Genomic DNA, 13,108 nt, shown 5'->3' on the forward strand with positions numbered 1-13,108 from the left:
AGAAAGTGGTCACACCAGCAAGGATGTGGCCAGCTGAGAGTCACCATGGTACAAGCCTGGGAGGTGTTCACTGGAGAATCACAGCCCACAGAAAAAGCTTCTTACTGAATCTATAAAGTTACTTGTGCACTGAATGGAAATGGTGCTTGAAAACCATGGAATGGCTGGGTATGCATAAAGAATTCTGCCATTAGTCCCAGTCAGCCTCATTTCATCTGTCTGCCTCTCTCTTCATCTACACAATGGTGATATTTGTACTTACCCTTGTCTGTAAATGCCTCAATATGAATCACTACACAGGTAAGCCACACAAGACTTCCATATTCTTGTGGAAAATGGGATAGAGGTTCAGCTCAAGCCATTCCCCATTTTTGCCCCATGTCTCCTTCACACCAGACACACATCAAGAAACAACCACTGGGGCTGCAGGTGTATTGCAGGATAGAAAAACCATGTTAGACAACAAGCTTTCACCCAGCACTTTTCTTTTTTCCATGTAACTCTGCACTTGTGACACACACCATTTGTTCTTCACAATTCACACCCAGAACAAGAGCATCTAGATCTACTGCCCATCTCACTCAGAAGAAAATGAAAGGTGAAAGGACTGAAAGGGGAGTGCAGAGAGATTTCATCATCTATACTATTTTTTTCTAGTCAATACATGAAGATGGAAGGTAAATCACATGTGATTAAAGAGAGCAGGCAAGGATTCACAGTACAGAAATCAGTTTACACAACAAAGCAGTCACCTAGGAGAGTCTAATGAAAGAAGAGGTGATACACTCCAGGTACCAACAGTCAGACTTGTAGTGTGCCCACAGGAGACCATCTGTGCATTCCTGTGTCAGTACAGGCAACACTGGAACCTACTGGGGACAGAGAGCATGCACAGAGAGGTTGGCAATGAAATCCTGCCTCTGACTCCAGGCAAAGGAGAAACAGCAGAGGAATCCACACCCCCTTCATGGAGGGGATGAGCAGTGTCAGACCCTCACCAGGAACCACCAGAACCCCACTCCATGCTCATCTCCAGCATGCACCTGGCCCAGGCTGGCAGCTGTGACACGGGGCCCTTACCTGCCCTGAGGCTCCCATCTGAGCAGCCTGGGCCTGAGCTGCCTGCACTGCTGCTGCTGCTGCCTGCTGCTGCTGCTGCTGCACCAGCTGGGCTCTCACCTGGGGGATGACAACAAAACCCACAGTAAAAATGCATACCTGAGCAGGGGAGACACTTCTGTTTCAACTGCATGGACTATGCCCATTAAAAGGGGTGTGGAGACAACACCAGCCTCACCAACTGAACTTTTTTTGGGGTTTTTTTGTGAAAACAAGTTCCTATGTTTAAAACATTTAGAATAGTTTTCCCACAGACTGCACAACCAGTTCAACAACTTCTTGCACATCTTACCTCTACTATTAGGTCTTATGAATAAAAATCATAGGCACTTAAATTTTTAGCAAGCCTACCAATGACCAGCATTGCAAATGTTTATAAATTCATGACATCTGTCACTGGGACAATCATGACATTTAACTACTCCTAGCTCAGCTGGGAATAGTTAAATGTCACTTCACAAAGTGGAGAGATCAACTCATCCATTTCTGAAGTGTGGCTGACACCCCATTCCTCCCCAGTAAGGCCAAAGAAAAACAGGTCTGAGCTTTGGCTCAACAGTAACCTATGCAGCCCAGATAAAAATGACTCTAACACTTCAAAGAGCTGCACCATTGCAGCTTTGACCCAGCAAGAGATTCAGCAGAGTAGAACTCCTGTCCTTCCCACCTTCTCTTCCAGACAGGAACAACCAGCACATTGAACTGTGACCAAACCTCCCAACATGGCAGCAGAAGCAAAGCCAGCATGGCACAGAGCAAACACTGGCTGCAGTCTACAACACTCCAAACTACCTGCTCATGTTCTAGAAAAGTAAACTGCATGGAGGTCATTTTTCCTTAACCAGAGTATGTTTCTTTTCCTTTTTTTCACTTGTCCGTTCAAGAGCGAGACAAGAGATTATTTTTTAAATATTAGCTGCAGTTTTCACAGATTTCCAGAACTCTTAGGTACAAAACTGTTCTCTATTGGCAGGCCCAGATATAAACCTTTAAACACCCTGTACTCATAACAAGTTATGGTTTTCCTACTTCATTATCAGCAAGAGTCAGATATATGTTTTATTTCTCCAGATGGACAGCTGGTCTCTAGCCCTTACCTGCATAGCTTTTAACTGCTGTGGTGTGAGAGTGACAGGCATAACCTGGCTGGGGATCTGTCCTGAGATTGCCTGAGGCTGAGACACCATGGGCTGGGGCTGAGGCTGGGACTGTGGCGGGAGCTGAGGCTGCTGTGCCTGAGCAACCTGCTGTTGTTGTTGCTGCTGCTGCTGCTGTTGCTGCTGCATCTGTTGCATCTGCTGTTGCATGACTTGCTGAGGTGCCTGCTGCTGTATCTGTTGCTGTGGTATCTGCTGCTGCTGTTGCTGCTGCTGCTGTGCCTGCATGACCTGTGCTGCCTGCAGCTGCTGCATTTGAGCAATCCGCTGCAGCTGCTGCTGCTGCTGTTGCTGCTGCATCTGAAAAGCAGGAAAAGGCAGCAAGTTAAAACTTCCAGCAATGCAACAGCAGAGTTAATTTATAGCATAAACCAAAAGTAAACAGAATCCTAAGACATCAGATTGATGTTTTAAGCCCAAAGGAAAGCCTAACCCTTTTATCCACTGACCCCTCATGTATCTCAGCCCTCAATGGTTAAACACCCTGTATTTCCATATTTCCACATGACAGGCTTTCCTGTAACTTTTAAAAGCAAAGGTGAAGTCCATCAGCTTCCCCTGTACAAATGGGCTCAGATACAGTTTTCCAAATGTGATTACCCCCTAACAAAAACTGCACAAGAATATCACAGCTGAAGTTTCCTCCCCTGCTTTTGTACCTAAGGATTATATATATAATATATAACACACATCTGTATATATACACACATTTTTTAAAGTGGCAACACATCATTCACACAATGACAAAACAGCCACTATTGCTAGAGTAATTCAAGGGTATTCGTTCCCAATTTCTGTCAGAATGAAAGACTAGCCTGATATTTATAAAAAGAAAGAGACAAAGATTTTAATTCCCTATTGCTATGACAGAAGAAAGCAACAAAACATCTGTAAAGCCTTTCCTCCAGTATGTAACATACTGCTGTCAGTTAGCTTGCCAATCTAAGCTGAAGCCCTACCTGAAGTGGAAATGTGTTAGTAACAGGCAGAGCTGATACCTCCACACAAGCCAAGCCTCACCCGACAAGTAACTGATTGTCTTAGGTTACAATGCAAGGTGTAACCAAATGTTTGTATTCTATCACCATCTGTTAAAACCAGGTGGGGCAGTGTACTTTATGTCTTCCATGAACCACCCTCCCTCCAGGAGATCTCTGCTGTCCATGGCCACTGAGTGTCCCTGCAGGGCTGATCCAATCCCAGCATCCCATGGGGAGATGCTCCGCCCAGGGGAGGAGCCAAGCATTCCTACCTGGATCCAATCTGAGCCTGGCCAGCACAGCAGCCTTTGCCCCCTGCATTGCCAGAGGAGCAGCTTTCTGCTGCCCTGCATGGCCAGAGGGAGCCCAGGCCCATCTGCAGCAGCCCTGGAGCTGCAGAGGAAAACTCCCCCCTTGTGCAGGATCCCTGCTGCAGCAGAGCCACAGCTGGCACTGCAGGAGGGCTGAGCCCCCATGGATGGGGCTGGGACACCCCCTGACACACAGGGGGCAGGGCATTTCTGACTCTGTCAGTGGTTTTATACTACTACATTTAATTTTAATTTCCCCATTAAATCACAGTTCTGACTTGGGATCTCCTATTGGCTCCCTCTCAAACCAGCACACCCATCACCACATTTGCCATGGGAGCTGTTTGCCATCACCTGCTGTTGGTTTTGCTGCTGCTGCATCTGCAGTTTCAGCATGTGCTGCTGCTGCTGCTGCACAGCCTGCAACTGCTGCTGCTGCTGCTGCTGCGCCACGGCCGCGGCCGCCGCCTGCTGCTGCTGCACCTGGAACTGCTGCTGCATGGCTGACTGCTGGGCCTGGAACTGCTGCTGCTGCTGCAGGGCCACCTGCTGCTGCTGGAACTGCTGCTGCTGCTGCTGCTGCTGCTGCGCTATCTGCTGCAGCTGAAGCTGGGCTGGAGAGAAGATAGACAGGACTTAAAATATGATAGCCAAATAATGCGAGGTTTATTAATGTCCTTCCTTAGCAGTATACACTTCTGCTTCCTCAAATGGATTAACAGCAGAATTAATTACACTTTGTACTACCAACTTGTAATTCACTCTCCCTTCATTGAGAGTAAGTAAAGAGTAAAAACGTGCAGGAGGAATTGTGCACTGAGGTGACCAGCAGGAAGCATCTTACCATGGAAAACCTGGGTACATGTTTGCACAGGTAAAAATTATGTTCTGAAAAAAACATTGTTCTGAAGCTGACATGATGAAAGAATTTGCTCATACAACTACACTGTGTTGGCTATACTAAGGAAGACATTTATCCACTTAGGTAGCAGTACTTGAAATCAATTATTTCTGAGTTCATTGGCTGATTTAGCCAGAAGGATGACATCTAGTATGACATTTAGTGTGACATCTCTTCAGCACCTTTTCCCTGGGGAAAGGCCTTACTACTGCAAAGCTGATCCAACAACCTCAGTGGCTGCAGCAAAGTGAACACTTACTCTGCTGAGTAGCTGTAGAGACACCAGGCATGCCATGAGGGGCCATGGCTGAGGTGCCAGGCGGCTGCTGCTGCCCTGGGAGGCTCATCTGCTGTGCCATGGGACCAAGGCCTGTCATGCCAGTCATGGGTGCCCCCTGAGCTCGGGAGGCCATGCCCATGCCAGGTGCCCCTGCTGCAGGACCCCCAGTGAGATTCTGCAGGGCATTCATTGGATCTGCAAAGGAAACAGACACTGAAATGCAGCAGCCATGCCATTCTCCACAATCCCCTGCTCTCCACCATCTGATCTGGCACCTTCAGACCATGACTACACCCAATATCCTGACAAACTCAGATGCACTGCCCTGCCTGTGAGGCTGCTGGCACATCTCTGCCTCTCTGTAAAGAGTGAGGATGATTTAAAGTGCTCCAGTGTTGTGAAGTTCCACACAGATTTTAAATTCTTATTAGCCATCTCCAACTTGATACACAAGTCAAGCCAAACTGCCAACAAAACTCCATGAGGATATAAAGCTTTTAACCTCAAAACCCAAGAGAGTCCCACTGTGGATCTTCCTCCTCAAGTCAGAGGAGCAATGCTCAGAGCAGAGGATGGACTTTGCTATACAGTCCCCCCTCTAACGTCACTGTTATTATGCATTGAATAAATTCAGTGCCTTTCAAGACAATTTTCATCATCTGAATGCTGGGCACAGAGAAAAGTGAAATTAGAGAGAGAAAGACAATTCAAGAGGCCAAAACACAACACAGGGTGCAGAAGCAATATGAACCAGGTACAGATCCCCCAGAACTAAACCCACATACATCAAACCCTCCTGTCAAATCCACTAGAATACAACCCAAATTATAAAAATAATTCCCAGCAATATGAACCAGGTACACAACACACACCACCTCCTTCTTAAGAATACTTATAAAATAATTCCCAGCAGGCCAGAGTGCATGTTCATGAACCCCAGACTGCACATTTGCCCTACAGAGGGATAAAAGCACAGCACCACACTATGTCCCTAACGCCCACTGCAGTGAGAGTGAGCACAGGCAGGAGCCAGGATCACATCTAAGCTCTCCAAATGGCCCCACAAATATTTCTGCCTCAGGTGCAACACCTGGGGAGCCACAGCAGCCAACAGATTATTTATCACTGGGCTGCTCAGCAGATTATTTATCACTCTGGTGCTTTCAGAACCTGACTGCTGTGAGCTAACAGAAGTACAAACAGGCACAAAGAAGGCTGCAGTGTTACAGCCAAAGCACTGGCCCAGCCTGTCATCCTCAGCACTGAACAACCCCAACCCTGTCCTGCTCCCCTTCCTTTACTCCAGCAGCATTTAATACATTTAATATCCCAGCTAGGCAATCCACAGATTTGTATACTTTATTCTTAGTAACCACAGCCCTGATGTCTAAGTTCTATTTAGAAATGGAGAGTATGGCAAGGAAGAAAACAACAACAAAAAAGGAACTCTTACCACTGACTGAGGCTTGAGATTTCTTATTGTCTGCAAAGAAAAAAGGATGAATCATCTTTGTTAATAGTGTCACATTGACCTTCTGGATATACTCTCTACAAGAAATATATTCACATTGTAATTTTAAAACTTCACTATCTACTGTAGCTCTAATAACATACACTAACCTAAGCCAATTTGGTAATCAGAATGCTATTTAAAAATATGAAAGAAGCAAAGATACAGAAAAAATTAGGAAGGAGGAAAAGTAGCAAGTTTAAATAATTTCTCAAATACTTCTCAATTATAGATGATGTGTAAGAGAAATAGGATTTATAAATTAGGCATGTATACCACAGGAAGATTTTTAAAGCAACTTTTTAAGAATCAGCCCTAAAATTTACTTTTATGATGATTCAATGAGAAACCACAATTGAGAAGAGAATAAAACCAAAAGTAAAAAATTACTTACGAATGTCTCGGAAATGGATAATGAGCCTGGCCACAAGAGAAAGATATTCCTCCTAGAGGGGAAAAATGAGTATTTTAGCATAAGAAATGAAAACAGAATAACCATTACTTTCTGGTTCTTCAGGATTCTTCCTCAACATACTGGATTTTACTCCACAATGTGTGTGGGCTTTTCAGAGCAGTTCAACACCAAAACAATCTGTTTACAAACCAGGAATATTTTCACTAACACGTCATTGTGGTTGATGGTAAAAGAACACCAAGAAACCACAAAATTCCCAGGAAAGAACCTGAACCTCCCTGACAACCACACAATATGCAAATATCACAAACCAACATACATTCTCCACTTCTTATCCACTATAATTCCTTTTTTGTAAGGACAGAACTTGCTTATTTGCATACTGAATTATTGAAGCCCTTGAATTATGTCACATTTGTACTACAGTAATTCTTTTTAAAGCTAAATTCATATTACAAATACAAGCAAATTAATAACTTGGAAAACTGACATGACAGAAATGTCAGAAGTAAAAAGACAAATATTCTTTGAAATATTTTCTTAGTGTGCTTCATAACTTGTAGGAAGTTGCAGAGGCTGAGACAAACCCATGAAATAACTCATCAGGAGGATGCCAACAGTGGGTGCAGATTTGTGGCATCAGCATTGTCACATTTTCACCAAGAAAAGTTCTATTTCAAACACAGAACTTGTTTGGAGACAGCAACACTTTCCAATTTCTCACAACAGCTCCAGGGAAGAAGTTTATGATTTGGTCAGAGTGTAGAACTGTAATTACAGCCAGACTTTCACAGAGACCACTCCTCATTTCCCTTCAAGGTAAAAGAAGCAGCACATAAAAATCAAAATTTCACATAAATCTGTATTCCTAAGTGCACTGGCTCTGTATTTCTGCAATTTGTTACAAACTTTTTTTGACACCCAGTAACTTCTGGAAGCAAACAGAGATTTTTACCCTTGTTTTGGCCTTCATAAACACATGGCTCTCCATATCTTTGCTGGATTTGTTATGGGCAACACCAGCTTTCCTCATGGCTTCATCACTGAAAAATAAAAGAGGAAAAAAAACAAGGCTGGATTTTAATTGATGGTATTACAAATACTTCCTGTAGTTAGAAAGGTCTGTGAAACAGCTTTTTACCCCTTTCTCATTTATAGATTAAAAACAAACAAAAAAACCCAAATACCCACCACAAAAAAACCCCAAACCAGATCATCACCACATATTACTTAAAACTGCCACCCTATAAATTTTATTCAAATAAATAATGGAGGAAAAAGCCAACTAATTCCTAAAAGGCAACACAAATATTCTTTGCAGAAATTCAAGGCCAACTGCTAAACAAGTCATTATTTTACTGCCTGATGCATTATTTTGACAAAATACCAGCACTTGTTTATTTGAGAAAAACTGAATGACAGGATTAATGTAATCCATGTTTGGCAGACAATGAGATGGAGCTTCCTAGCATCAGGATTTTCCAAAAGAATTCTCTAAACATAAAGTGGAGGAATAAAACAAAAAATGTTGTTTAAAGGCACAGAGGCTTTCCCAGTGAGTGAGGACAATGAGGGGGAGCATGGGTTGGGCACAGAGGAGCTGCAGCGTGGGCAGGGGGCCAGGGGACATGAAAAGAAGGAGCATTTGCAGCACATCAAAAAGCAGCAACTAATTCACTGTGGAACCTGCAAAGAAAGACATCCCAAAACAAGGAGTTCAGCCAGGTGAAGCTCTGTTCCAATCCTCTGAAATTCTGAGAATTTCATTCTCAGAAACGTCCCTGCAAAACCTGTTCTTTTCTAAAGCAGCCTGGCAGTTACAGTCTAAACTCCCCAAACCAGTGATCAGGAAATACTTTCACTTCATAATTAACATATCAGAAGGTTATTTCTTGGTGACTGCCTTGCACCAGCAGTACCCAACATTAAATGCAGGTCAGGGAAATGACTCCTGGAAGTTTCAGGCACTCTGAAGAGACACCACTGCTTCATTTCCCCTGAATTTCTGTGACCTCCCATGCAGCAGGAATGGGTAAATGGGTTCAGCTTTCTCAATCAACTCAATGACTGCTGGAATGTTGGGGGACACAAGACAAGATGGACTTTGGACTTGGTTAACATCAGAGATTTGCTAACAGGATGCCTTGGCAAAAGCAAACTTTGAAAATTAGACTTAGATTGCAAGAAGATTAAATCAAAAGGGTTCACCAAAAAAAGGAAATCTTATTAAACTCTGGACAGCCTCAGCAGAGAAGAGCAGATGTTTAAAATGCAGAGTTTAGGCTGCCACAGCTCACAGCCAGCACTGCACCTGCTGCAAGGCTCTCATGGGAGCCTTTGTGGGGCCTGGCAGCCACCAAAACAATGCTGGTTGTGCATGAAGCTTTCCTAAACTGCAGCAGCACCTGAACATTGGGCACAGCAACTGCTCCTCCAGCAAACAAGCCTTGAGGTGAACTGCCCGTAAGGGAGCTCTGCTGTGGAGGAAGAAACTGCACCCAATTCTCTATTAACAGTCCTTTTTTTCACTTTCCTTTTTGGAAAGGCTGTATCTAAATCCACACTATGCTGAATCCTCCTGAACTTTCCAGTCCCAGTACAATGAGAATTCATGTTGAGAGCACTGAAAACGGAGCAGGCAAAAAGAGAAGACAAAGATTGCACAGAGAGAAGCAAAGGAAGTAACAGGTAAGGCAGCACTTAGAGGATGTGATAGAGACAGTGATCAATATGGTATCAGGAACCTGAAAAAAATCCACAAAGCAAAGAAAAAAAAGTCCAAAAAGCAAATAAATTATCTCTTTTTATATGAAAAATTTCCTCTTGACATTATAGAACATGGAAGATGTATTATTGTGGCTACATCTGCATTACTGAAAATGTCCTGTCTGTTAGAATTCCAAAAAAAAAGTCCAAAAAGCAAATAAATTATCTGTTTTTATATGAAAAATTCCCTCTTGGCATTATAGAACATGGAAGATGCATTATTGTGGCTACATCCCCATTACAGAAAATGTCCTGTTAGCATTCCAATAATGGTTTAGACTGGGAAGAAACAAAACTACACAACTTGTTCACATATTTAACTGCAATCAACATAAAACCAGTTACATTAAAAGACTATGGAAGTCTGCTAAAACAGTCACAGCTTTAGCACAGAGCACATTCCTTGCAGAAATCCCAACTCTACAAAACTTTGGGAATGAGATGGTACCGACCAATTCAGCCTCCATCTGCTTGGTAAGCACTTAGGAAATGTGCAGATCTGCACTAAAAATCTGATTTCATGCAGAACACCCAGAGCTGTGTAGATGCAGACTAATGTAGATGTAGACTAAATGTGTAGATGTGCACTAAAATTGATTCGCAAAACATCAACGTGTGAGCAGCTAATAATTAGATAATGTGTAGTTCACTAATCGATAGAGATCAGTTTAAGCACAGTAGATTAGACATAGAGGGACAATATTATGCGAATCAGTGTTAGATGAGACTAATGTAGATGTGTAGATGTAGACTAAATGTGTAGATGTGCACTAAAAATCTGATTTCATGCAGAACACTCAGAGCTGTGGTTTCACAGGATGCAGCACTCAGCACCAACAGCAGCTTCAGGAATTCCCCCTCCACTCTCACAAAGCTTCTTTCCAGCCCAAATATGTGCCAGCTCTCACTCAGGCCAGCTGGTCTAACAGAAGAATCCTGCAGAACATGCCCTGCTTCCCAAGGGCCCCAGCTCCCTCCCAGGGCAGAGCACAGCAGGGCTGTGTGAATCACAGCAGGACATGCAGATGCAGGGCCAGCACCTCCCAAAGCATCCCAGGGACCACCAGAGCACAATTCCCTGCTCACACAGGCACAGAGTGAATTTACAGCCCAGAGCAGACCTGTCCTTCAGGCAACACCAACATCTAAAGGCATTTGAAGGAAAGGGAGGCTCCCAAGGCACCAGGGTGTACTGGAGCCATGTAAGGCCAGGATAAAGTGGTGCCCTGCAAGCAGAAGTGTTTATCCACACCCCCACAGCACTGCTGGCTCCTGGAACACCCTGGGAGAAGCCACAGCTGCCCCTCAGCCACTGGAGCTCAGGATTTCCCAGTCCTGCTCCAGTATGGGAGTTCTGCTCAGCCCTGCAGCCCCACAGCACCCAGTGCTGGACTCGGGACATCCAAAGCACAATTCTCAAGTGCCCACAACCAAATCAAGCACCTGGAGCACTGAGAGATTCCTCAGATACCCACTGCCCACACTGAAAGGGTCACTCACAGCATCACTCCTGACAGACCAAGCCAAAGCCCAGAAAACTTCAGTGTTGTCATGAAAACCCAAGTGTGCAATTGCAACAAATGGAGACACCCAGAGCCAGCAGCTCTACAGAGGCTGCCTCAAAACTCAAAACCTATTCAGATAATTCAAAATGAGTTATGTGATTGTTTCATGCTTTCAGTGTTCAAGACCAATGTCAACATTTATCCTGACAAGTGTCACCCCTTGCTTGCAGGATGAGCTGAAGATGTGCACACATTTAAGGCTGCATTTCCCAAACTGCTCAGAACAACCTTCCCACAGATGTAAAAACCTGCAGGTGATTCACCAGATGTTTAATTACCTCCCTCTTCCACCTACATCAGCCTCTAATGACACAGCTGGGAAAGAAACAGGAACTTGGAAGTTCTTTCTGGAAAGAAACAGGAACTTGCTGCATGGAGAGCTCCAGTTTTTAGCATGTGCATTAATTTTATTTCTCATTCATCTTATCCCAAGTGCCACAAGGAGCCAGGCCAGGCTGTTTTGGATATCTAACACACAATAATTGCTTTAAAAAGTCTGCTGCAGTCTGGAACAACTCATCCCAGCCATCCCAGTAACAGTTTTGCTTGCCTTTTAAACAAGGCCATGAATGCAAATATCTGATCCATCCTGTAAAACTGGGAGTGACAAAAAAAAGCTGTCACTACATCTAATAAAAAGCACATGAATCAGACAGAGACATCTGTGCATTTGTGTAAAAGAAAATAAACAGAGGGCATGTATTAAAAGTTTAGGATTACAGTCACCTCTTCATTTGGCATTAAAGATTTTTTGGTCAGCAGCAGTAATTTTTTAATCCCTTGTTGTGCACTTCCAATGAAACATTTTTGAGCACTGTTAGAGAAACCACCCTGCAGTTTGCAGGGCAAATACAAATCCAGGTTTGGTTGTGTTGGGTTTGCATGTGCTTACTCACGTTTAGTCCTCAAATCACAGCACTCAGGGCACTTCTGTTTGCTTGTTTTGACAAAGCAGCAGAACAGAGAGGAAGGAAGGGATTAATCTAACAAGATTAATGACTTTACCGAAAGTTTAGAAAGTGAAAAGTGTTGTGAGCACCAAGGAAGTCTGGCTGGCTCTGACACACAAACATCATCCTACTCCTTCAATACTGTAACAGTTTAATTGTAGAAAACCCACAAACACTCACACTACTCATCTGTCATAGAAAACCAGCTCAGTTTTAGGTATTGAAGGGAATATCAAGCTTTCCAAAATACACGAATTAGCACTCCAACATTACTTTAGAAAGAATGAACAGTGCTTGCACTTCTGTGCTGGTAGAAGAACCTTTAGCTTTGGAAGAAGCCTGCAGAGCAGTAAAGTAATTCAAGGGAAGCAATTATTTCACAAAGGAAAACTGAAAAAGCAACAAGCTGAACTCCACATTAGCCCACCAGCATTTTTATTTCATATTTGCCCCCAAAAGCCAGACACAACCCCGTAACAGTGATTTTCATAGGGCTGAATATGCCAAATTTCACAACATCACGGACACTGGCAAAATCACAGCCCCAAACCACACGGTGTCAGGCAGGGTAGGAAATCGGTGTTGCTGAGGAAGGGGAAAGTGGAAGAGAAGGAGGATCGGGAAAATCCAGTCACGGACCGGTCCCGGTTACCCCACACAGGGTCTGGGCAAATCCTGGCAACGGCGCCCCTCAGGAGAGGGCCAGGCTTGGGGAAGGAAACACCGGGGAGCGGGTACGAGCCCAGGCAGCCAGGGCAGGCCCGGAAAGCCCCGCAGAGCAGCGGGCACGGGCGGGACCGCGACAGGGCCCCGCAGCCGAGGCCCGAGCGCGGCCTACCCATCACCGAGCGCGCGGCTGTCACTCACATCTGGCTGACGAGCTTCTGGCGGAAGTTGGTGCTGCGCCAGTCGGTCTCGGGCCCGGTCACGTCCATGGCGGCCCCCGGAGCGCGTCCCGCCGCCTCCGCCGCTGCCCTGGGCCTCTGCCGCGGAACCGCCGCGCCGCCGCTTCCGCCGCGCGAGGGATCGCGGGAAATGTAGTCCCCGAGAGAGCCCCGCCAACTCTCGCGGGATCTGCCCTGCTCGGTGTGAGGCTCGCTGGGAAATGTAGTCCGGCCCAGGAGCACTACTCAGCTGTGGCGGCCCGGGCGCGC

General features: G+C 44.9%; 1 protein-coding gene across 5 annotated transcripts in view; it reads right to left on the minus strand.

Moving 5' to 3' along the window:
* Window positions 1–12,974, minus strand: part of MED15 (mediator complex subunit 15) — a 29,410-nt gene extending 16,436 nt beyond the window's left edge. For all 5 annotated transcript variants that reach the window (XM_064727085.1, XM_064727082.1, XM_064727083.1 and 2 more), the window contains exons 1-8: window positions 12,822–12,974; window positions 7,629–7,716; window positions 6,653–6,704; window positions 6,202–6,231; window positions 4,728–4,943; window positions 3,922–4,181; window positions 2,217–2,576; window positions 1,081–1,179 (exon numbers count right to left, since the gene is read on the minus strand). In XM_064727085.1, coding sequence (XP_064583155.1) covers window positions 1,081–1,179; window positions 2,217–2,576; window positions 3,922–4,181; window positions 4,728–4,943; window positions 6,202–6,231; window positions 6,653–6,704; window positions 7,629–7,716; window positions 12,822–12,889 — 1,173 coding nt within the window. In that variant the 5' untranslated portion in view covers window positions 12,890–12,974. The remainder of the gene's footprint in view (window positions 1–1,080; window positions 1,180–2,216; window positions 2,577–3,921; window positions 4,182–4,727; window positions 4,944–6,201; window positions 6,232–6,652; window positions 6,705–7,628; window positions 7,717–12,821) is intronic.
* Window positions 12,975–13,108: the final 134 nt, after the last annotated feature.

The sequence above is a fragment of the Zonotrichia leucophrys genome, chromosome 15 (assembly GCF_028769735.1).
Source record: "Zonotrichia leucophrys gambelii isolate GWCS_2022_RI chromosome 15, RI_Zleu_2.0, whole genome shotgun sequence".
NCBI lineage: Eukaryota > Metazoa > Chordata > Aves > Passeriformes > Passerellidae > Zonotrichia > Zonotrichia leucophrys.